Source organism: Canis lupus, chromosome 21 (genome assembly GCF_003254725.2).
Source record: "Canis lupus dingo isolate Sandy chromosome 21, ASM325472v2, whole genome shotgun sequence".
NCBI classification, from domain to species: Eukaryota; Metazoa; Chordata; class Mammalia; order Carnivora; family Canidae; genus Canis; species Canis lupus.
The window spans coordinates 32,790,415-32,814,652 of record NC_064263.1 but is presented as its reverse complement, the minus strand read 5'-3'; the positions used below and the strand labels follow the sequence as shown (position 1 = coordinate 32,814,652).

General features: G+C 45.0%; 3 protein-coding genes across 6 annotated transcripts; 2 read left to right on the top strand and 1 right to left on the bottom strand.

Annotated features, from left to right (window-relative positions):
- Nucleotides 1-1,954: 1,954 nt before the first annotated feature.
- Nucleotides 1,955-6,458, top strand: ASCL3 (achaete-scute family bHLH transcription factor 3). The gene is made up of 2 exons (XM_025459422.3): nt 1,955-1,987; nt 5,867-6,458. Exon 2 carries the CDS (start codon nt 5,879-5,881, stop codon nt 6,422-6,424), a length of 546 nt encoding a protein of 181 aa, XP_025315207.1. The 5' UTR covers nt 1,955-1,987; nt 5,867-5,878; the 3' UTR covers nt 6,425-6,458.
- AKIP1 (A-kinase interacting protein 1) lies at nt 4,479-24,228 on the bottom strand. 4 transcript variants are annotated; one of them, XM_025459420.3, is made up of 6 exons: nt 24,102-24,228; nt 23,690-23,899; nt 23,197-23,277; nt 20,901-21,005; nt 19,846-19,917; nt 4,479-11,977 (listed from the first exon to the last, which is right to left on the bottom strand). In XM_025459420.3, exons 2-6 carry the CDS (start codon nt 23,891-23,893, stop codon nt 11,834-11,836), a joined length of 606 nt encoding a protein of 201 aa, XP_025315205.3. In that variant the 5' UTR covers nt 23,894-23,899; nt 24,102-24,228; the 3' UTR covers nt 4,479-11,833. The 4 variants fall into 4 exon arrangements, with proteins under 4 accessions (XP_025315205.3, XP_025315204.3, XP_025315206.1 ...); XM_025459421.3 differs by lacking the exon at nt 4,479-11,977 and adding an exon at nt 17,432-17,879; XM_025459419.3 differs by lacking the exon at nt 24,102-24,228 and having other exon boundaries at nt 23,690-24,084.
- On the top strand, nt 10,004-17,443 carry C21H11orf16 (chromosome 21 C11orf16 homolog). Its single transcript, XM_025459416.3, has 6 exons — nt 10,004-10,170; nt 11,699-11,855; nt 13,349-13,583; nt 14,212-14,859; nt 16,367-16,584; nt 17,077-17,443. The coding sequence occupies exons 1-6, from the start codon at nt 10,004-10,006 to the stop codon at nt 17,107-17,109; spliced, it is 1,458 nt and encodes a 485-aa protein (XP_025315201.1). The 3' UTR covers nt 17,110-17,443.
- Nucleotides 24,229-24,238: the final 10 nt, after the last annotated feature.

The following is a 24,238-nucleotide window of genomic DNA, read 5'->3' as shown; positions in this document are numbered from 1 at the left end:
ATATACAACGGAGAAAAGTATTTTCAACAAATGGTGCTGGAACAACTATACATCCACATGCAAAAAAAAAAAAAAAGCAAGACACAGATCTTACACCATTTAAAAAACTCAAAATGGATCATAGACCTAAACGTAAAACACAAAATTAAAATTCCTAGAAGATAACATAGGAGAAAATCTAGATGGCCTTTGGTTTGGTGATAACTTTTTAGATAAAACACTAAAACATAAACTATGCAAGAAAGGAATAATGATAAGTTGGAGTTCATTACAATTAAAAATTTGTACTCTGTGAAAGACTATGTCAAAAAAATAAGACGACAAGCCACAGACTGGGAGAAAATATTTGCAAAAGACATATCTGATAAAATTCTATTACCCAAAATATACCAAGAACCCTTCAAACTCAATAATAAGACAACCTGATTAAAAATGGGCCACCAAACACCTGATCAGACACCTTACCAAAGAAAATATACAGATGGCAAATATGCACGTGAAAAGATGTTTCACATCATGTCATTAGGGACATACAAATTAAACAACAGTGAGCTACTACCACATACCTATTAAAATGACCAAAATCTAGAACACTAACACTACCAAATGCTGGTGTGGATGTGGAGCAACAGGAACTCTCATTCATTGTTAATGGGACTGCAAAAATGGTACAGCCATTTTGGAAAAACAGTTTGGCAGTTTCTTAATAATTATTAGAGGATCCACTCATCACACTCCTTGGTATTTACCTAATAAGTTGAAATCTTATGTCCACACAGAAACCTGCACATAGATAGTTATAGCAGCTTTATCAAGACTTGGAAGCAACCAAGATGTCTTTCAGTAGGTGAATGGATAAGTAAACTGTGATACATCCAGACAATGGAATATTATCCATCACTAAAAAATGAGCTATGGAGCCACAGAAATATACAGAGGAATTTTAAATGCATATTATTAGTGCAAGAAGCCAATCTGAAAAGGCTACATACTGTGTGATTCCAACTATATGACATTCTGGAAAAGGCAAAACTATGGAGGCAGTAAAAGAAAAATCAGTGGCTGTCATGAGGCAGGGAGGGATGAAAAAGTGGAGCACGGAGGCTTTTCATAGTAAAACTATTTTGTATGATACTATAATGGTGGATACATGTCATTACACATTTGTTAAAACCCATAGAATGTACAACACCAAGAGGGAACCCTAAGGTAAACTATGGACTTTGAGTGATGATGCGTCAATATTGGTTCATCAGTTGTAACAAATAAATTACTGGGAGGAGATACAAGTGTAGGGAAAGGGTTATATGGGATCTCTTTGTATTTTCTGCTCAATTTTGCTGTGCATCTAAAATTACTCAAAAATAAGATCTAAGGGATCCCTGGGTGGCGCAGCTGTTTGGCGCCTGCCTTTGGCCCAGGGCGTGATCCTGGAGACCCGGGATCGAATCCCACATCGGGCTCCCGGTGCATGGAGCCTGCTTCTTCCTCTGCCTATGTCTCTGCCTCTCTCTCTCTCTCGGTGACTATCATAAATAAATAAAAAATTAAAAAAAAAAAAAAAAATAAGATCTAAGTAGAGGAAAATAAAATTTAAAGATATTTTAATAAAATTTAGGTTCATATTGACCTTCCTGGTTATGGCCTTAACTTCTACGGAAGAGAATATTGACCAACATTGTGAGACTATTACTTACAGATATTTTTCATAAGTAATTTTGATAGAAAATAATATAAACCAGATGAATGAGGAGGCATTGTTTTTACAAAAGAGTATGTTACAAGAGTCTAGTTTTGTAAGCAAACCTTTCTATTTAGTATTATTATATGTTGTCATATCTACATATTAGGTAGAAAAAAACAGCTAAACCAGAACTAAGCAGTTCTGTTTAACTGTAAGCTACTTTGCATATAGTTACTAAATGATCACTTATAAATCAGGTTAAGGCTGACACAGCCCAAATACAGCATCTCAGCGACAAAACAGGTAAGAGACTCTTTTCCAGAGTATCCCATGGCCGGGGGAAGGGGGGGGGGGGGACACGGCCTTTAAGGAAACTCCCAGGCACAGTTGATAAACGATGAATTTTATCAGCTGATGATTCCATTGTCTTAAACTATTAAATATGCCCATATGTTAAAAGATTCAGATTTTGCTGGTGATTAAATCATCTGGAGGAGTGGGAAGGGTTTGGTTTGGAAATCAGGAGTCCTAGGTTCTGACCCCTGCTCTGCTGACAGCTCTGCAAGCTTAGCCAACTCACAGTCTGAGGGATTGGATAAGAGGATTTCTAAGATTCCTTCCATCTCTAACATTCCATAAGTCAATTATATGTGCAGTTACAGAGTTTTGTTTTTTACATGCTAGATATTTTTAATACCTTTGAAAAGTTGAAATTTTATGCCAAGCAGCACTACCAGAATCTCTTAGGAGTTTATCAGTAAGACCTCATCATTTATTTCCCAGAAGACAGAAATCTGAGATTTTCCCAAGATAGGTGCATTAGTTAGCTGTGCATGTATCTGGAACTGCAAAGCCCCAGCACCAATAGTCCATATTGCTTTCTTTTAAAAACTTGTATTCAATTTCTACAAACACTTCCATCCTCCACTAGGCTTTCTATCTTGATCCTCTACTGAGTTTTTCATTCTCTCTGTTGTGTTGTGATTAATTTTTTTTAATAAAAGATGATCATATTTAAATGCCATTACACTGATTGATGAACTTTTGGGAAATGCCCAATAACAAAAGCTGCTCAACAGTGTGTCTACAGAGACACTAAATTTTTTTACCCAAGAATTATGCATAGTCTACTTAAAGCCTAGAAAATGTTAAGTACCCATGGCATATATAAATTACCCAGATTTCATCTGGGCCAAGGTTTAAGACATTAAAATTATCTGTCAAGATAAAACTATACCTCAAGAATTCTTATGTGTAATTGGCTTTGCTGACATCTGCTTTGCATTTTGATACTCTACTGTGTCAGTTCTGGCTTGCTAGCCATAGGCAGAGATAAGGCTCTGCTGTTCTCAGAGATGTAGAAAGACAGGCTCCATCCCCATTGTGCCATCATTTTGTAGCTTCCGCCATACATGTTCTTGATCTCTTACCCCCTCGAATTCCTGTCTTGGGAATTCCCTAACTCTTTTCTCTTAGCAACTTTTTATTTTTGACAGAATCTTGGCTAGTTTTTAATCTTCCAGAGATTTTTGTTTTAAGTGAAATATTTTAGGCCATTTGGTCAGTAATTTGGAATCTTTCATTTCTTGTTCCTTTGTTTTGATTCTTAATTGAGCCTTTCACATTTATCTCATCCGCTCCCCCACCCCAGCCCCCTATTAGGAAGAGCTTTCCCTGGCATTTACTCCTTTCCAGGGTGTCCCACCATGACTTCTTATCATCGCACTCCCCTCTCACCCTCCCCTCTCACCCTCTCCGCCCCTCACCCCCTATCAACCATCGCAGACTTCCCTTTCTGATTTCACAGTCATTTTTGTCTTTCAGCAGCCATACTAGATAGGCTAGGCTTTTTCACACCGTAAAGTGATACGCTTCACAGCACTTGAATTCTGGTGCGTATTGGTGGCTCCTCTCATTACATGGTGCTAGGCTGCAGGTTGTTGCTCTGCTCAGTTAGAGAAGCAAGTGACTATGTTATCCAATCTTGCTCATAAACAGGGTTGGGGGGAGGAAAGTGGCCTTGTTTTCTCTACACATGCCAAGCATACAGGTCAAGCCCTCATTCCCAAAAATGTTGAAAAATCACACCCTGAGGAATTAACAGAAAGTCATATTTCCCTCTTTTCTGGATGCCCAAGGCAGATTTCTTGTTGCTTCTCCATTTTAGGTATGGTCATCTCTCAACGAATATGCTTTGGATAGATCAGTGTTTGATTTTCCAGTGTTAGGGAAAATATAAGCCAGGTTTTTCTGTAGGGTGCAGTTCAGAAATGGATACTGAACAAGTATTCATCTGTAAAGAAAGGAAAGAGGAAAAGCACTAACGCCTATGCATTATGTTTTTTTCTTTTTTCATTTGATCCTCACAACCACCTTGCAGAATAGTTAATACCTCAGTTGATCATAGGAAAGAGGTGAAGCTCAGAAAGGTTAAGGAACTTGCCTGAAGACACACAGCTAGGAAGGCACAAAGCCAAGATTGAAACTCAGGGGTGTTGTAACTGAAAGAAAAACCGTTCTTTTTCCTACAGCACTACCCTGCCTCCCAGTTTAGTAATTAAACTGCAACATCTTTGTAAAATCTGTTGTGGTTTTATTATTGTAGTCAAAGGTAAAAAGGTGGTTTAATAAATGAGATACATGAAGACCTATTCAGAAAAAAGGACTGTGTTGGTTTGGGACCTCTTGGGGTATAATGCTTTATCCTTATGTTCCATGAAAAAAAAAAAAAAACTAAATACAGATTCACTTCATTCAATATATTTAAAGTTCTGTGGAAGTAAAAATAGGTAAATTGACTATGTTTTAAATTGGTTAGGTGAGTTTCCTATTTAAAGGATCCTAAAGTGAATTTTTAAAAGCAAAAGATTCCTTTCTTATTTTTTTTTCCTTTCTTATTTTTATTTTTGGTTTTGCCCCTGGCATAACAGGTATTATTTAAGAAGGCTATGCCCGTGAGCTTGCATGATCATTAACTTGTTTGTAGTGTCTCCAACATGTATTTGAATATTGTGGTACTTCAGTGTTTCCCAAACTTTAGTTACTTATATGCACTTCATGGAGTTTATTATCCCGGTTCTACCTGTCCTGTTACTTACTTATTATTTTTCTTGAAGTGCCATTTTTTAATCAAGTAGATGTACTTTTAAAATTTTATTTAAATTCAATTAACTAACCTACAATGTGTTACTGGTTTCAGAGGTAGAGGTCAGTGATTCATCGGTTGCATATAACACCCCATGCTCAGGACGCCTGGGTGGCTCAGCGGTTGAGCGTCTGCCTTTGGCTCAGGGCGTGATCCTGGAGTTCCGAGATCAAGTCCCGCACCAGGGAGCCTGTTTCTCCCTCTGCCTATGTCTCTGTCTCTCTCTCTTTGTCTCTCATGAATAAACAAAATCTAAAACACACACACGCACACAAACCACCCTGTGCTCATCACATCACATGCCCTCCTTAATGCCCATCACCTAGTTACCTCGTCGTCCCAACATTCCTCCCCAGCAACCCTCAATTTGTTCATGTAGATGTATTTTTATTTTATTTTTATTTTTTTAAAAAGGGTTTTATCCATTTATTTGATAGAGAGCACAAGCAGGGGGAGTGGCAGGCAGAGGCAGAGGGAGAAGCAGGCTTCCTGCTGGGAAGGAGCCCAGGACCCTGGGATCATGACCTGAGCTGAAGGCAGATGCTTAACTGACTGAGCTACCCAAGTACCTCCAAGCAGATATATTTTTAAAGGAAATTTTGTATCACTGACATAAGCATGAAATCAATATAATTCACGATAGAAATTAACAGCAAAATATTATTAAATTCTAGTAGATACTATCATTTGTTGAAGACTTCCATCTAAGGAGGATCAGAAAGCATTCTAGTAGGGTGGAAGACACACACACACTCTTACAAGATTAAAACTGTATCTTTGTAATCACCAGGATTGAAAGAGTTGAAAAGGAATAACTTTCTCACAAAGTGAGTCTATGTTACTTAATGTTTCTCTGTACTACCAAAAAATCCTCTCTTACTACCCACAGAGTATGGCTACCCCATATCATTTTCAGAATGAGCTCAGAAAGTATTCATCAAAGCAGAGAAGGCTTTAAAACATTGATCTCTGAGAAAGTCCATGATATCTGCTTTCTTTTGATCTGGTCAAATTAATAAACTTGGTTATGTTTCCAGGCTAAAGAGGAAATGATGGACAATCGAAGCTACTCTAATCTGCCAGAAAAACTACCTGCTGTCTCTGAATCTGCCCACCTGCCACTGACCAGGTCTTTCTATCTTGACCCCATGGTCACTTTCCAACTGTATCCTGATGCCTCAGTGCCGTCACCTTACTCTGAAGATCTGCCATTGCTGCCTTTTCCCAGCGATTCCCTGATCATGGAAAATTACGGTGAACCCTGCCCCTTCGCCTTCCCAATGTCTTATCCAAATTACAGAAGGTGTGAATACTCCTATGGGCCAGCCTTTATCAGGAAAAGGAATGAGCGGGAAAGGCAGCGGGTAAAGTGTGTCAATGAAGGCTATGCCCAGCTCCGACATCATCTGCCTGAGGAGTACTTGGAGAAACGACTCAGCAAAGTGGAAACTCTCAGAGCTGCCATCAAGTATATTAATTACCTGCAGTCTCTTCTGTACCCTGATAAGGCTGAGACCAAGAATAACCCTGGGAAAGTTTCCTCCCTTATGGCAGCCACCAGCCACCACACTGACCCTATTTTCAGAATCATTTGATTGTTTCCAAATAGAAACAAATAATCTCACAAAATGGAGTCTCTTACAGCATCATTCAGTAGTTTTTCCTAAACATAAGTTCTGCATAGTAGATAACAGCTCAAATGTCCACCTGTGATTATTTCCTACCAGGGTTTGAAATGTACAAAACATGATCTTATGGGGGTTGAGAAGATATGTCTTAAGCTTTGGTGATTTCTTTCAAGAACTGTAGAGGAGCAGGAGTCCCCAGGATTCTCTATACCCCTCACCTTGTCTTCTCACACACTTGGCCAGAGTCTCAGCTGTAAGAAACTCTCATGAAAGTAAAGTCTGATCAATGACTAATCAATGTTTATAATGCCCTTTGCAAACATTTCATGCTAAATGATCACAATTAACTTCCCTTGGTTTGTCAGAGTCTGGTAGTTCTTTTTGTTATAATTTGGGGTTGACAGGAAATCTATATATTTATACCTTACCCATGTCCTGATGAGAAAGTATCCCAAGACTGAAGCAAAGATAGCTAACAAAATCTTGTGATTTGAAATTATTTTACAGTCATCTTTTCCCTGCATGCAGAAGACTTCTTTAGGCAGCTTAGTCTAGTTAAGAAGGCTATCGCAGTCTGGAATCAAGCTGCCTCAGTTTAAACTATGACTCTGCTCCCTCCTCTCCATGTCTCAGTTCTTCATCCACAGAATGAGAATAATAAGAGCAACGATTCTCCCCTTATGTTTGGAGAATTAACAAATTATCCTGACACATAAGTATGCATAACCATTAGTAGTAGTAGCAGTAATCTTCTATTATCCATAGCATCATCATTCTACAGGTTATTCTGGCCAGAAAATGTACAGGGGCCATGCCTGTCCTTCACTGCCCCATATCTTGGAGTCTGCCTTCAAAATGTCTCTATATCCATTCCTGTGACTTCCACCTTGAATCCCGAGCCCCATCTGTGGCCAAGCCCAGCCCAGACTTTCCATATACTGGCATATTCATCTCCAGTGTCATCTCTGTGAAGTCTTCCCACTCCAGCCATTACTCGTTCATTTATTTTGTACACATATTTCCTTGCACTTCCCATCCTACTATCTTTACACACTGTATTACACATCTATCTCTTCAGTACATAGGGACAGGCCTATTCCTCCCTACATTCCTAGCACTCAGTAAAGAGCCTCAAATCAGGTAGATGTTGTGTGTAAATATTTGGTGTTACTATTTTCCTATTCCAATCCTGTCATGTTTTATCTTGGTCACTGTTCACAGTCTCCTCTCTGGTTTCTTGGGCTCAAGAATTAACTGGCTACATTCTCACTCTGATGTTTTTTCTTAAAGCATTTGATGTCACTTCCTTGCTCAAACCTCATGACGTCTTCCTTCTGACTACTATGTTGTTTACATTTATCTGCTGGGTTTGCAAAGCTCCCACCAATATGGCCCCTTTCCAAATAGTCACACCTTGATTTTCTCATGACACCCCATTTCCTCCAAAAGAGAAAAGCAATCTTATAAATGAATCCTTCTCTCTTCGCTCTAGCCTCCTAAACAAGAATGTTCTCCTTTTTCCCTCTTATCATTGAAATCCCACCTGTCTTATTCAGAAGTAAGTGACCTTCTCTCACTGCCAGAGACTCCATTGGTCTTTCTTGGACTCCAACTTTGTGCACCAAATAACTCAGCTTTTATGTATGTGGTCCTTAGCAACAGTCCTCCTGACTGGTAGGTTATGCTGTGTGAGGGCAGTCATCAGTTAAGATGCTTTTAGTTGCAAGTGAGAGAAAATACAATCCCAATTTGTATAATCAATAAAGATTCACATAATGGAAGCATCTTGCTATAGAGCTGCCTTCAGGCAGGGCTCAACAGTGTCACCAAGAACCTGTTTTGTTTAGGTCTATCCTCCCTTTCTCTGGGAATAGCTTCAGTGCCCCAAAAACGCAGTCAGAGGCTCCTAGAACGATGTCCTTTCTTATTTATGTGTAGGAGAAAAGAGAAAGTCTATAATCCAGGATTCCCAACACAAATCTTGAGATTTATTCTGATTGGAGAGCTGGGGGACATACTCATACCTAACCAATCCCCAGAGTGGAACTGGAGCATGGAATGTGCTGATTGACACACGTTCTACCTGTGGAGCTGGAGATAACGGTCAGCCTCTTTTACCAATGGACCCGCGAAAGGAAACAGGAAGTGTTGGAAGAGGGGAATGGATGTGGGGGAGACATGCACAAATGTCCCTGCATACTTTTTGGTATTCTCCCCTGAACACTGTGCCAGGCACATAACAAGTACACAATGACTATCAGATGCCTCAAAATACCAGCCTGTCCCATGGATGTTCAAATGAGAGCAGAATCCAGACTTCTGTTCCCTTTGTCACCAGTGTCCACTCTCATCACCCCCAAGTGGTCACATCTCTGCTCCTCAGCAGGGTCCTCTCTGTTACAGACAAGCAACATGCCCATACCTTTGACTACTTTGCTTTAAACTACAGACCAAGTCTATCTTAGAGTCCTTCAGCCAGCCAGTGGCTCACCTAACCTAGCCTCCTGTCTGCACAGGATGGAGGCAGATCGATAGTCCTTAGTCCTTAGTCTGGGCGGGGGCAGCTCCCTCCCTCACAAGACTCCCTGGGATTCATGAAGGCTCCCCACCAGGACTGCCTCTTCCAGGAGTGGAGAAGCCTGAGCTTTGGGGAATTGAGGGTGCAGTGACCTTTGTCCCCAACTCCCCATCTCCCCTCTTCCCCAGGGAAACCCTCTGCCCCCTTGTCCTACCCACAGCACCCACGGCCCCCCTGTCATCCCTCTGCACATGCTCAGTACACTCACTCAGTCCACAGCATTCCTGCTGGCTCGCATCCATGGCAACCTGCTTGGCAACCAGGAGTCCGTTGGGCTAAGGCCCTGAGCCCCAACTGTCAGAAGGCAGAGGTGGAGGAGTTTGGGGCTGTGAGTAAGTCCCCTTGGGGTCAAACCTGTGGACGTGGGCAGGGGCAGACTCTAACAGAACTCTGGTGGGCTGGGGCAGCAGTGTGATCTTCGATCCTGGGTGTCAGCCGTCACGTCTGAACAGGTCTATGAAGGACATGACCTTGGGATATCAGCGGGGGCTAGTGTTAGTCCTGAGGTCACTGGATTAGGAAGGGAGTCTGTGGCTCAGATTGGGGGTTTGTTACTAGGGTTAGGCCAACCATATTTGTGAAGGGAAGTATTGTTTTATCCCAGAGTCCCTATAACTGGGGAGGAGGAAAAAACTAACATCTATTGAGCTACTTATCAGCCAGGTGCTTTCCATATATCATCTCCAGAGCCATAACTGAAGCGCTGTGGTTACGTGAGCATACAAGGATTTAGAGCTGGGTTTCTCTAAAGTCACAACTCTTGCTCTTTCAAGCCCTCCCCTATTTCTTGAGCTGAAGTTTCCAAGGCAGATGATTCAGAGAACAGCCTGAGCTCGTCTGTGGGAGCAGGTGGGGTCTGTAAACCCCAGAAGTGAGCCCTGCACCAGCCAATTGCCCTCTGCTGTGCTGTGGGCTGTGGGCTGCAACTCAGTGGTGGTGCTTGTTCTCAGGTGGTTTCTTCCAAGGCCATGGAATCTTCTGCAGGGACTGGGACGCCTCAGCCCAAATACTGCAGTGTGGCCACAACCCTGAAGCCCCCTTCCTGGACTGGCCCTGCTCCTCCCTGGGAACTCTCCTGCACCTGTCCCTTTGCCATCCAAGCACCCTGGCTCACCCGGCACAACCTCCTCACCAGGTACGAGTCCCTGCAACCTCTGGCAGAAGTGATGTGCGCCCCTCTTGTTCCTCTCTGTTCTTGGCTCTCGATGGTGTACCATGAGGGGTAGAACTTGCTTCCTGGGAAGGCTGAAAAGGTTCTTTCCTGTGTGGGCTATGGTTTGCTTGTGGTCTTACATGACTCCAGTCTAAACTGTACTCCCTTGGCACTCTGAGGCAAGGTGGCAGATGTCAGAGTTGGCATGGGTGAGAGAAGCAGTCAGACATCACCAGTTGAAGAGTTTCTAACTCATTTTACCACCAACTACGAGACTAGCCCTGGCACCACGTGAGAAATTAGGGTTTCTGCAACCAGCAGCTAAGGCAAGCTGGCCAGTTACCTCTTCAGGTTCCCTCGGTAACCCTCAGTTATCCTGGCCTTTCCCGAATCAACCTTGGTGGGCTGTGTAGTGTGATTGCAGAAGGGAAAGGAAGCTCAGCCCTCAAGCATACACAAGTAATGTAAGTTCCAGGGACTCGCTTGTGTCCATGCCACTCACATAGGGACATGCTAATTTGAACCCTTAATAACCCACTTTCTGGATTCACCTATGGGGACCATCTTGTTCAAAGCCAGAGGTAAACGTCCCTGCTTCCAGGCTTGCCCACAAAGTAAACAGCTTTTTCAGAAAACCAAACCCTGACTCAATAATCCACCCCTCTACAGCCCTGGTTTGGCCCTGCCCACAAACCTTTCCAGGAATAGCTTCTCCTTTTTCCTCTCAGTCCCTAGGCCAGCTCTTCTGTGCTTCCCCTGCTCAAACACTTCCTCCTCCCTCCTGATCCCATAGCATCAAGCATCCTTCCAATGTTACTCTTTTGGTACAGCCATCCAAACACCATACCTCATCCTGGATTCCCACACACTGCCCTTGGATTTACCTCCCCAGCGCTCTTTCCTGGTCTGCTGTTCAGCCTCAGAACCAGGATTTATTCACTTGAATAGATCCAGGCTAATCACATTTTGATGACCTTGATGCAATTCTCAATCCCCAAATGGTAGTTCCCTTCATTGTCCTCTCCTTCTGCCCTTTCCAGCAGTTTATCTTGTTTTACTGGAAGTCCAGCCACTTTTTACATGGGTTTCTGTTCCACATAGCCATCTATGTCATATGCCTACTGCTGTGCTGCTCCGATCTGTGAAATGTTTTCTTCTTTCTCTCTTTTCTTCTTTTTTCTTTCTTTCTTTCTTTCTTTCTTTCTTTCTTTCTTTCTTTCTTTCTTTCTTTCTTTTCTTTTTAAAGGTTTCTTTCTTTCTCTCTCTCTTTCTTTTCTTTTCTTTCTTGTTTTATTTATTCATGAGAGAGAGGCAGAGACATAGGCAGAGGGAGAAGCAGGCTCCCCTCAAGGAGCCTAATGGGGACTTGATCCCAGGACTCTGGGATCACGACCTGAGTCATAGGCAGATGCTCAACCACTAAGCGACCCAGGTGTCCCGTGAAATGTGTTTCTTGATGTTTTTAGGGCTCGGTTTTCTCCACTCCCTAATTCTATTTGCTTTTTCCCAGATATGTATCTTACCAACCATGTCTCCACATTGCTGACTCAGCATGGCAGGGGCCTGGCTGGTTGGGAAGAGTTGGAGATGCTGCTGACACATGGGTCCTGGCGAGAAGGGGACCAGATGGCTTTTATTACCGGGCTCAGAGAAAGGCTGCTCCAGAGGCAAGTTCCTCACATTTCCCAGGACGCTCCTCAGGGTGGCCCTGTCGTACCCGCCACGCCCCAGCTGTATGTGGCCAACAGTACGGTTTCTTGGATAAGCGTACGTCTTTCATGGTCAGGCTCTAGAAGGGAAGTGTAAAGGCAGTGAGTTTGCTGGGACTGTGTAACAGAGTAGCACAAATGAGGCAACTTAAAGAACAGAGATTTATTGTCTCTCAGTTCTGGAGACTGGTATTGGCAGCATCGGTTCTTCTGAGGGCCGTGAGGCAGAGTCTGCCTTTCCTAACTAGCTTCTGGTGCTTGCTGACCACCTTTGATGTTCCTTGGTGTGTAGAATAGTCACCCTAATCTTTGCCCCATGAGGCACCGACCCTACTCAGCCTAATATGACCTTGTCCTAACTAACTATATCTGAAATGACCCTGTTCCCAAGTGAGGTCACAACCTGAGGTACTAGGGGTTAGGATTCTAATAGATGAATTTTGGAGGGATACAAGTGAACCTGTGACAGTGAAGAAAATTTACAGTAAAAAAGTGCTTTGTTCAGGAAAATTCAATGTGTCGAGTGCTGGGCACCAGCCTAGGGGAAAGAGGAACAAAACATGCCCACATGCCTGCCTTTGCGCCTGGTCCTTTGCGTGCTGGAAGCCAGGCCTGTGCTTTACCTCAGTGGCTGTTTACTTCTTTGGGATTTTTCTCTTCTCAGAGTCAGACTTTGCGAATGTGGACTCATGGAAGGAAGACAAGTGTGAATTCCAAAAAACTGAATTATAGAATTTCCATTCAAAAGTCATTTTGTTGTTTTCAAATAACTAATATGTGAATTCCAATGAAATATTAGCAGAGTTTTGTTCAAATAATAGGCTGTCTGGTGATCAAAGTAACTTGTCACCAGACTTTATTTCTCTTCAAAATCATACTGATTTTTCAAAACAGCTTAAAGGCTCCTCTTGCCCTCCCTTTTATGATGTTCATTTGCTTAGCCAAACCTCTCCACATTGAGGTGATGGCAGTGCCAAGGGCTGCCTTCACGTTAGGCCACAGCTACTCTTTGCCTGTGTGGGCCTGTGGATGAATACACTATCTCTGGTTGGTCTTGGACGCAGGGAAAACACTTTCCAGAGGTGCTGAGAGGAGGAGGAGTACAATGGGGAAAGATCCAGAGGACCCAGGTTATCCCTGGGAATTGCAGACCAAATATATAGAGGAGCAAAGAAAACCAGGAAGAGGAAGAGAATGAGAAAGGAATGGCAGGAAGTGACAAGAGTTGCCCATGGCAAAAGGAGGTAGAGGGAAGAGCATAGCATCCACAGTACAGCCTGTCTGTCTCTGCCACAATCAGCTCTAAGCAGCATCTGTCTCTGTCCTTTCCCTAGATGGCTCTCACTGTTTTAAGGAGGACCCAGGGCTTGTTTCTAGGGCATTGCAGGGAACCATGGTGCTCCCTGTTCCACTTCCTAATGCCAGATCTCATTGTGTTTTCTTTTCCACAGCTGGAGAGACAGGGGGCTCTGCTTGTGGAATTTGAGGTTCCCCTCATCACAGACCCAAAGCTGCCAGCCCAGTGGCAGAGCATAGTCTTAGAAGAGGATGTCATTCAGTGCTTGCCACCCATGGACTACTCACTGGAACCTGGGGACAAGGTGCTTGCACCCTGGGAGCCAGACCAACAGCGGTACGGCCCTGGCACTGTTATCTTGGGCTCGGGGACAAGAGAGCCCCAGCGAGGTAAGGGAAGCTACTCTGACCTATCGGTCCCCAGAGGGAGCCAGGCTGGTAGGAGAGAGCAAAAAATGTCTTAGAGGTGAGCTTAGGGCCTTAGAGATATATTAAAAAAAAAAAAAAAAAAATCCTTACCCCCTACTAGCAGCTTAATCCTGGGTGTGGCAACAGATACACAAATCGTATCTTTCAGATTATGAAATATCCGGGCAAAATAGCCTAAAACTATTATGTTGGTTAGCTAACCTATGGTGTGACGGGGTTAAGCTGGGCTCACACCAGTACTTATGACTGGTCCCCCATCAAGTTATCCACAGACTGGGACAGTCCCCTCCTGTGACAGTCCCCTCCTGCAGGCCCACCAGTCAGCATCATTGCCTTTCAGAGCATGACAGGCTTCTCCTCTTTCCCCATGAAAATTGAGACAGGGAGGTAAATGCAAGGGCACTGGGAAGTGGCTGAATGGAGCAGGTGCAGCAGGAATGCTCCAGGCAGGCTTTCCAGGGAGAGGTGCCCTCCAGGAGGCCCACAGAGCAGGGGCCTGCACTGAGGTTTGTTTTGGGGGTTAGGAGAACCCTTGTCCATGACACAGGAGAGGTAATTGTAACAAAATGTTGCTCTTTCTGTTACACAGCATGGAAAGGAAGAGAAATTACTGTTCACTTTTGGAATGGCAACACAGCGACCGTGCCTCTAGGCAGGGTTCAGTGGGTGCCCCTGGCTGTCTGGAAGAAGGCTGTGGAGAGGCTGCACAAGCCTTTAATCCAGGAGCACCCCAGGCCCCTCCTCTGGGCCCCTTGCTGCTCTCTGTGGGGACCAGCCACCGGATGTGTCACCAGTGGGCCTTCTCTGGGCACTCCATTCCCATGTCCTCCCTGCGTCCCCCCCGCCTGCTGCCAACTGCTGTGCCAGGGCTGCCTCTGCTGTTGCTCCCTGGCTGGACCTACCTGGTGGCCTCTAACCAGGACCTCAGGGGGCACGGCCAAAGAATGTTCGGAGGTGGAACCGAAGCCCCCAACACAGCTTTTGCCCCTAGTGCATCCTAAAGAAGATGAAGCTTCAGTGCGAGCTCCCCTGGGTGTTTCTTCCTCCTCCTCTTCATCTTCTGAAAAGGATTTGGAGACTGATCTGCAGATGGGCCTCCCCCAGAGGCTGATGGTGGACGGTACAGTCAACACAGACCTCGTCCTTCCTGAGAAGTGTCCAAGGAGGCAGGGTGGCCTCCGCCAGCCTGGGTGGAGATACTGGAGAAACGGGTCTGAGCCGCATCCTGGGAAGCTAGGTATACCTACCTCTTAGGTGGGGCTGAAGACCCTGCTCCCTTCCCTCCCCCGTGTCTCTTAGGAATCTCACTCATGCATGTCCTGTCTGGGATTGGAAGTAACACTTAGGAGCGTGGCCACGTTGATGGGGAGGTGGTGATAAAGGGGAAGTAGTAGGTTTCCACCTGAGCAATAAACCCCAGTAAGAGGATGGGCTGATCTTCGGGCGAAGGTCTGTATCCCTCTTTAACAACTGTCTTTCCCTTCTTCACTGCTCTCCTGCCGGGGCCCTGCCATTGTCTGTGCCTGCCCCCCACCTCCGCCCCCTGCCTTTTTTTCTTGGAGCCCTTGAGTTTTCTCTAGATGAACAGTCAAAATGCCTCCGGGTGTTGATTAGAGTCACCCATGCCCTGAGAGGACAGAAATTAGTCTTTAAACATTCATTGGTCACCAGACCCTAACTCTCCAGATGGTCTCCATAGTAAACCAGAGCGGGAACAAGCAGGGCACTGCATCCTGCTGTTCATTCCTTACAAGATGGGGCAGTGTTACTGTCATTGGCCATCCATAGCCATCCCCATCTTCCCCTTAAGAACCATGTTGATTCCCTCATAAGTTTAGAAGTTGTGTGTCACTGGCATGCATCATGCCTGTCCCATTTAATTCCCAGTGAGGCCCAGAAAGCAGATATGCCTAAGTCAGTTGGCAGAGGTGGCTAAGCCCAGAACTAGACTAGATTCTAGGGGCCTTGAGGTCACTAACATTCAGTGAACTAAATGAACATTCTGCTGGGGCAGGGAGGCAGTGTGGTTAAAGAGTACCACTGCTAAGGGCTTTAAGATTTTGAGACACCCAAAAAAAAAAAAAAAAAAAATTTTGAGACACCCACTGTGGGTCTCTCTGCCCTCCATGCTCTTTGATACTTTTGAATTCCCTTTGATCCCAACCTAACAATTCTAGAAGGGCCAGGCTGCTGGCTGCCCCCAGTTACTCTGCTCTCTTCCCTGGAGAGCTTATGACTGAAACAGGGCTCAATCTGTAGTTTTATAAGCCAGGAAGAGGATGGATTCAATAGTCCTTCCTTTTCAGATTATTTTCCTACTCCCCAGGGAGTCACATCTCCCATTATTTTGTTTTACCTCACTCAACCTCTTAACATACACACACCCAGCCACCCTGCCCCACCCTCAGAGCTCACTACCTCTTCTTTGTGAGCAGGGAGATTTACAAGCTCCTGCAAGAGTGCCAGTTGGCTATTTTTGCTTACCCTCCTGGCTGTTTTCAAAATTGCGTCTGGTACCTTCTTCCCACCTAATTCCAAATGTAGTTATTGGATACAACCCATCCAGAAAGCATGATGGCCAGAAATGACTTAAACTTTATTTCTCTTTCAAAATAGAGAACAGTGGTAGGTAGCTTACAGATAGTTAAGACTTTTGGGGATATCTGACATATAGTTCTACTTCAGTCATCAATACTAATCCCATGGTGGCATGTGCGACATAACTAATTGAATTTGGGGTTTAGGAGCAGGAAATGGCACCATCTGGAAAGAAAAGAGGAGCAACAAAGAGCCAAGAGTACAAGCTATAGTGATGGGGAATACCAGGGAGCTGGTCCTGGAAGCAAGTGGCGTGAAGCCACCACATATCCTGCCACAAGATGAACACAGAAAACAAAGTCAGGCAACAGCGACACACCAGAGGGACCAGAATGCTCTCAGACTAAAAGCCTTGAGGAGCCAGGTAAAAAGCAGGATGGCTGGGAAGGGGCTCCCTAAGGACTCCTGACATGGTTCTCCACGCACCTTTTGAAACTGAGAACTCCCGCGCTGTCTTTTCCCAGGAAAATGCACATACCCACAATTTTGCATTCCAGTTCAGAAGGCTTACAGAACCCACAAAGCTGAGCACAGACTTCTTACTTAAATGACACTTGACCCTATGGTGAAGGGGATGGGTCTGCTGGACTACAGACTCTGTCTGTGGGAGTCTGTTCCTCATTAGGAATGCTAATACAGCTCTACTTAAAACTTGGTTTTCATCATATAAAATACTGGCATTTGTTCTGAGGACAGACTTGTCATGTTCACAATGAGATGAACTACCAGGCAACTAAACTGCTGTTGGCGTGGTAGCTTCGAGAAGTTCAGGGCACATCATAGACTTTTTAAGATCAGTGACTTTTGATCCTTAAAATTACAGCATCAGACTCTCAGGATTTTTTTTTCCTTATAGGAAGCTAAAAGAGCAGCAGTGATAAATACCTGAGGAGGTGTTACCAAGTGGCTGCCAAGTCCTCCTGCAACGGACGGGGACAGAAAGCAGGCCACATGTGATGGGTGCATAAGCAGTTGCAACCTCATGCTCTACAACTTCCCTGCAGATGAGGGGCACAGGCACGTGGTGGTCCTGGCCAGGGTTCCCTGTGAGGGACCTGGGCGGGGCTACTTCTCTTCCACAGAAGCTGCAGGGCCTGGATGGTCTGCTTTGGGCAAATGTGTCCACAGCCTCTCTGCCACCTTTTCATAAACCTACAGCTGACCATGAACGACACTGTTTCACCTCTTCATGCCAATAAAAAGGAACTCTCTTCATTTCCAAATCTCTCCCTTTATTACCACAGTTAACCTTTTACCTGGAAAATAAGCAGTTAAGAACTATTAAGACAGCATCATTACATTATTACTTTCAGCAGAAGGGGGAGGGGGCTCTTAAACATTTAAGTTAAAATAGACACTGAAAGACACAAACTCCAGTTCCCAGAAAGGCTGACCCTCTACAGTCAGCCCTGAAAGCAGGATTACTGTGTAAATATGAAGAAAATCATACGGTGACTTTATTCTTCTTGTTACTTAAAAAAAAAAAAAAAGGTGAAGTGATAGCCATGATGGTCAACATCATATGGGGAAGACCAAGTCCACACTTTGTCCCGAGTCAACTGCTACCACCTGAGTCCTGGTTAAATCACTTGTACCCACAGTGACGGAATAGGTCCCTGGATATACTTCTATGTAGAGGTCTTTAGAGATGTTCTCAGCCTGCAAGGAAAAGCAGGTATTAGCTGTTGAGACTAGAGGTCACAATGCTGTCAGAGCACCTCTACCAGGCGACCTTGGTGTGCCAGGAGCACAGTGGAATGGAGCACTGGTGTGGGAGACGGAGGTCCTGCTTCAAGGCTTGGCCTGGCCAGACAAGAGGAAAGTCACTTAGGTAAGTCTCAGCCTCTCCTTGTGCTTGTTTCCTTATTTCTAAAGCTGTGGTAGTAAGTACCACGTGTACTTTCATAAACATGTACGTGAAAACACCTGGCAAGTGCTAGAATGCTATACAAACATGAAGGGTCATAAAAGGGACACTCCTCTACAACCGTAGAAAGAGAGGAATTAGGTAGAGGAAAAGGGGATCATTGTTTGGGGGCTCAAAAGCAGACAGTGGGACTTGTTAGCACAGAGCAGCAATAATGACAAGGTACCATGGAATAATGGGAATCTTTCTAATTGTGCTTTGTTTGCTAAATTCATTATGAGGAAGATGAAATATTCTTTTCTCCAAAAGCTGAACACACTGTGAGTTGATTCCATTTTGTCATGCAGCAAGGAGCTGGCTGGCCAGAGCCCTCCCTTAGCAGGCTGGTGCTCCTATAATACAAAACACTGGAAGCTGGAGTTCATGGAAGATTTGTGTTTAAAGCTGTGCTCAGCACAACCCATCTTTCAAGGACAGACCTGACACATGACTGGGAAGTGGGCGGAAGTACAGGCAGAGAAGGGGTGTCAGTCCAAATGGCTGAGAGCAAAGTTGCAAACCAGAAGAGAGCCTGTAATTAAGAGCTGCTATCCCACAGCTGGGAACCCCCCACGAACTTCCTCCCTGCTCAGAAGGAGCCACAGGCGGCAGCTGTCATCTCTGTCACCACACCCAGGCCAGCAAACTTTACTAGGAGGACTAAATGGCAATATTTATACTTTCATGAAACTTCTTCCCCAACCTCCACCTTGCATAGATTTAAAACCAACTTTTCTCCAAAGCTGCTTTATGTTCTAGCCTTTCATGCCCAGTTACTGCAAAATTGGTCTTATTTACCTGTCATTTAACTGACATGAAGGTGTATGACTATGCCACAACTCTTTATTGGTCTTTGACCACATAAGTACACAAAGGTAGATTTTAGAAATGCAGAAAGCGAAAAATATTCCATTTGTCTGCATAAAAGGAAATACGGGGTCAAGGTTGGCATCTGTGATTCCACCATCATGAGTATCAGGAAGATTAGCATTACCAAAATCCAGCAAGTCTGGGAGGCATCTTGGCCTAACTTATATTTGTACTAGAAGTAGAACATTCTTGGTTGTTACTAACTCTAGTATATTTTGAATCTTGGCTAGTAGCATGGTAATATACAAACAAAGATTAAGCAAACTATCACAGCAACATGCTGGAGTTCCTTTCCTCTGAATTCCAGTCCTTCCAAGTTCCCAAAACTTTCCTGGGTTCATGAACTAATGAGTACTTCTTTATCCTAAAAATGAGAAACTCATCACTGTGTTTTTAACAGAGAAATATTTGTGAAAAATGAGAACAAATCCCTTCAAATGTTCTGGAACTTGAGCTAACCAAATTTGTATGTTTCAGAATTTCAGCAATGGTTTTCACTTTGTAAGCAGGAGGGTCAGGCCCCTCCTGCTGCTTGAACAGATGGTGGAATTCCAGCAGGAGCGAGTGCCAGCCCAGCTGAGCTGTAGGAACTGAGAAGTGAATACTTTGCATTCTTTCCAACCACAACTATGAGTTCAGGCACAAAAAGTATCCCTTAAGCTTCAAGTGAAGGAAGGATACCAAAAAGACATAATTTTACACTGAATCTAAATGCTGTACTCTCAAGACTGGAACGTCCCAACATAAAAATACTGTAGGTCTGGAATAAAGAACCCTATAACCAACTCAGTGGGTTCATGGAATTGCACGGGTGGTGAAGCCCAGAACAATGAGGAGATGTGTACTTACAGGCTGGGATGCTGCTAGAGCGCACTCCGACGCTTGAGAGATGCCTCCAAGATCGAGGGAGGTTTCCTTTTTCTGGAGAGACAAGTACAAACATTGATCAGTGCCCAGACTCTGACTTCTGGATTGTAAAGAGAAAGTTTCTCTTAGTTTATTAGGAACAACTAACAATTGTTCTGTCAGTTTCTTCTAAGTTGTCATCTAAGTTATTATGGCTTTTAGTGGATTCTGTGAGGTAGTTGCAGTCAGATGTTTATCATGCTTACTTTTTATACTTACATGGGCTTTGGAGTCAGACCAGAAGTTGAATCCTAACTCCTGCTTTTACTGAAAAGGGCAGATTGATCTCTCTAAGCCTTAGTTCCCTAGTCTGCAACATGGGGACTAGATTGGAAATTTAAAGTGCAACAGTGACTGACACTTAATGGGCTCTCAGAAAACAGAATTCTCTTATGTGCTTCTCCCAAGAGTCCGGGTAATAGCGGGGAAAGATGGAATTTCCCTCAGAGGCACCAACTGACATTTTATAGGAAGGAATGGAAGGACAGGAATGTCTCTTGTCTACATGTAACCCCCTGTTAGGGTCAGGCCAGAAAAGGGAATCAGGGTTCAGGCTCTGATGTGGCTCCACACATCTCAGGCCGGGGAAACAGAAGGGACCTCCCAGTGTGCATCTAGCCCTCAGGCGTATCCCTGGGGCCCCTCTCCCTTCCTTTCCCTAAACCTGCAGGCCAGAGAAGTTAGGAATCCAACTTGTGGGTCAGACTCTGAACTTAAGTTTGCTACCTTTGAGTAGAACTAGTGGGAGTTTAAAAAGAAAAAAACAAAATGAAACAACACACCTCCTCCAAAAACAACAATGAATTTCTACTGTATCAGTTCAACAAGTAGAATCTTTGGCTTCTCCAGAACATGTGATAAAAGGCAAGTAAGTTTGTAGTGAGAGGCCTGTAATTGTTCATTACTAATAGTTTATTTCCTGACATTTTAGGAAAAGAATTCTGTTAAGAGAGGGAAGGGGAGCGGAGGGCACAACACATGGAGCTGAGGATACATACCTGGCCATTCCCCATGTCCCAGCACAAATGCACCGTTGACTTCCCTCTGTGATAACGAGAGACGTGGGCTGCCCCTCCTTCCTCCAGCACAGATGAATAATATTTCTATAGGAGAAACATGAAAGATATTAGGTAACCAAATAGTCTGGTCAAACTTTCAAAAAAAAAACTCCGTTACTTGAGGAAAGTATGGTTAAGGAGGGAGGCAACAGAGCAAAAGTAAATTACCCGCTCTCTTGACAGGCCTCTGAAATCCAACAAATCTGAGCCCATGTGAAGTGGCTGCAGAGGAGGAAGTTGCATTTGGCATTACTTTGCTGCCATCTGCTGCCTTTGTAGGGCAAGAACTCTGGCCAACCACAGCTGGGCAGGACCATGCTCTCTGCCAGGTTAAATAATTGTCACAACATCTTCATCCCAATATCAAATACATATGCCTTTCCACCTCCTCTCATCACAAGTTCTGATGAACTGTTCCATGTTTACTGTCCGAGTCTCAGACAAGGACAAGGGAAGAGGGGAGTATCTCCTTGAGATTTAGAAATACAACAGGAAATGTAACAAAAACTCAATAGCTAGGCAACCCTTCTCCCCATGCGGAGGAGTGGAAGAAGAGGTCTCTAACTTAAGGAGAATAATCCAAAGGATCAGAAAGCAGTTACATTTTTTCTTGTCTACTTCCTTCCTCCCCCTCGAAGTTAACCTTAGACTTGCCCTTGATTATGACTAATGATGAGGACATCACAAGCCTGCTTGTTTTGAACACAGTGTTCAGTGTTTAAGGCATGAGACCAAAAGAATGCGAAGCTGGGGAAAACACTTCAGGACATAGGTCTAATGATGTATTTTAGGGATTGCTTTAAAATTGTAAAGGCAAACTCAGAACACTGTTCTTAATTCTATCTCCAGTAAGACAAGGGGTTTGGTCCGAGACTCCATTCCAGAGTGGAAACTTGCAGTATGGACTGAAAATCAAAATGAAGAGCACCAATTCACTGAACCTCAAACCAAAGACAAATGTTTTTCCTTTTAGTGGACCATGAACCAAAATGTTTAAGTTGATCTCTACACAGAAGAGCTAGATTTTTCTAAAACAACTTAACAGAATAACATAATATTCTCTGGACCATTATTGCATTGATTATGACTCCTGTTGTTGGAGTAATAGGGCTTCTGCAAAAAATTAAGAGATTTTTTTGAATATCTCTTAATATGTGAAATTGAAAAGCAGGACAGAAACAAGTTACTCTCTTCCTTCTCCTTTGCAGACCAGCATCCTTAGAACCAACCACAAAAGAATCCCGTCATGTTAAAGCTGGCAGAGACCACAGAGTGGGCTTTAACTCCTAGACATCAGAGTAGCTTCCAGGCAGGTAATGTCTTGGGATGCAGGCTGGCCTGCCTTCACCATTTCTTCAGAGTACTTAATGATGACCTAGTGTATGGTTTTGAGAAGAGGATCTTCAAATCTTCGTACACCCATTTCAATGAATGGTACCCAAAATATCACCTAAGTCCCTCATGCTACAATTTATGACAAATTCATCTCTCAGTGAAGACCAAAGAAACAGACTCTAAAGGCTGGAAAGCACTTTAGAGATCTTCATTTTATGACAGGGAAGGTAGGCTGAGTGGGATTAACTGGCCCAGGGCATTAGAGCCAGTTAGGGGCAGATCATGGGTCTCATTTCTGAGAGGCTGCTCCTGCCATTAAGCCACACCTCCTCTGCTGAGGGCACTGCATCCGTCGGCTGTAACCACCCTCGTGGCCAACAAGTGATACAGACTCACAGGGACAGACTTAAAAACCACCTTACTTGCAACAGCGGTTAAACTCTAGGGATTTTGCCTCAGTTTTTGTTTCAATACATTTTTGAAAACCAGAAAGTCTCAGTTGCAGTTTAGAGCAACCTTACTGATTTTTTTTTTTTTAACTTCAGTTCAAAGTTCAAAAAAATCCCTAATATCTGGACTTGAATGTTTTGGAATTCAGCAAATAAGCTCCCCGGGCCCTGCCCCAGTCTGAAAACAATAATGAAGACAAAGACCTTCTGTGGTTGGTTCACTGCTTTATCCTCAATCATACCTACAGTTAGACATTCAATAAATATTTGTTGAATACATTCTAACTTGGGACTTATCACCTGGTTTAAATCCCTGTTTACAATCTGGCCACGAATGTGGGGCAGGGTAGACGGGTAGCCTCCAGAGTCTCCTTAAAGTCTGCGAAGATCCACTTTGTGGCCCGTGTGCAGGTGCATCCAGGCGAGCTCTGCTTTGGCTTACACCAACTTACCCCACACTGACTTGAGGTATAGTCCATGAATGCTGCCATTGTCCTGAAGGAAGCACTGAGGGTTGGTTGTCTTTCTTCTCTCTATTCGAATAAATGGCAAACCACAGGTGAGAGCTGGAATTCGCTAGACAATAGAAGTCATTTTGGGAATAGCATTTTTTTTTTTTTTTTACTGTTTGAAAGGCCTCTGCAAGGGTCAGAAGGCCCTTACTGAGAAAGAATTCCACTCTAAAAAGAATAAGCAGACACGCAATTTATCCAGGACAAAGAAAGGTCTGCTAGCTTTCCTGTAATACCAGAGGGCAGCGTGTAAGGATCTTTTTCAAAGTCACCCACCCGGGCGGGGCACTGGCGGTAGGTACCCCCACACCCCCCAGGGAGAATCTGTCAAACGTCAGGGGTTCTCCGAGGGCTTTTCCGCCCTCGTCCCGTTACCTCACGGCTTCCGTCAGGGGCCGCCAGCGGCCGCCCGGCACGGCAGCCCTCGCCTCACCTGTCCCGGCAGGAGGCGCTGGGGGCCGGCCGCGGGCCGCTCCCGGGAAGCGCCCCCCACGCTGCTTCGGGGAAGCTCCCGCGGACGCCAGTCCGCCGCCCTCGTCCTGGCGCGCTCCAGCACTTCCCGCCCCAGCCTAGCCGTGCGCTGCAGGGCGCGTCGGTCCACCCCGTTCAGCGCCGCGGCCGCCAAGCAGTTCTCCATGCCTCCCTGCGCGGGCGCACACACACACACACGGCGGGGTCAGCGGGCCGCCGCGGCGGGTCGGAGCCCCAGTCTCCACCTCCCCGGCGACCACCGCCCCCGGCACCGCGCCCAAGGCCCTCTCCAGCCGCCGCCGGGCCGGGGCCGAGCGGGTGCGCGCAGACCCCTCCATTTCCGTCTCGCCCTCCCCGCGGCAGGGGGCCCTCACCGGCCCGCCTCTCTAGGCGCATGCGCCCCCCGCGGCGCCGGAGAGGGAGGGCGGGGCCTGGAGCCCCCGGCGCAGGCGCAGCAGGCCGCCGCCGGCCCCGCCTTCTCCCTGCTCCCGGGCCGGGGTCCCTGCGCGCC

What these genes read in the sequence shown, in the direction of transcription:
- ASCL3 (XM_025459422.3), top strand. Translation starts at nt 5,879, where the DNA reads ATGATGGACAATCGAAGCTACTCTAATCTGCCAGAAAAACTACCTGCT.
- C21H11orf16 (XM_025459416.3), top strand. Translation starts at nt 10,004, where the DNA reads ATGGAATCTTCTGCAGGGACTGGGACGCCTCAGCCCAAATACTGCAGT. An exon ending in GACAAGAGAGCCCCAGCGAG is followed by an intron (nt 13,584 to 14,211) that starts GTAAGGGAAGCT and finishes TCTGTTACACAG; the next exon opens with CATGGAAAGGAAGAGAAATT. An exon ending in GCCGCATCCTGGGAAGCTAG is followed by an intron (nt 14,860 to 16,366) that starts GTATACCTACCT and finishes TTTGGGGTTTAG; the next exon opens with GAGCAGGAAATGGCACCATC.
- AKIP1 (XM_025459420.3), bottom strand. Translation starts at nt 23,893, where the DNA reads ATGGAGAACTGCTTGGCGGCCGCGGCGCTGAACGGGGTGGACCGACGC. An exon ending in ATACCTCAAGTCAGTGTGGG is followed by an intron (nt 21,006 to 23,196) that starts GTAAGTTGGTGT and finishes TTTCTCCTATAG; the next exon opens with AAATATTATTCATCTGTGCT. An exon ending in CTCTAGCAGCATCCCAGCCT is followed by an intron (nt 11,978 to 19,845) that starts GTAAGTACACAT and finishes CTTCCCTTCTAG; the next exon opens with AGCCTGACCATGAAAGACGT.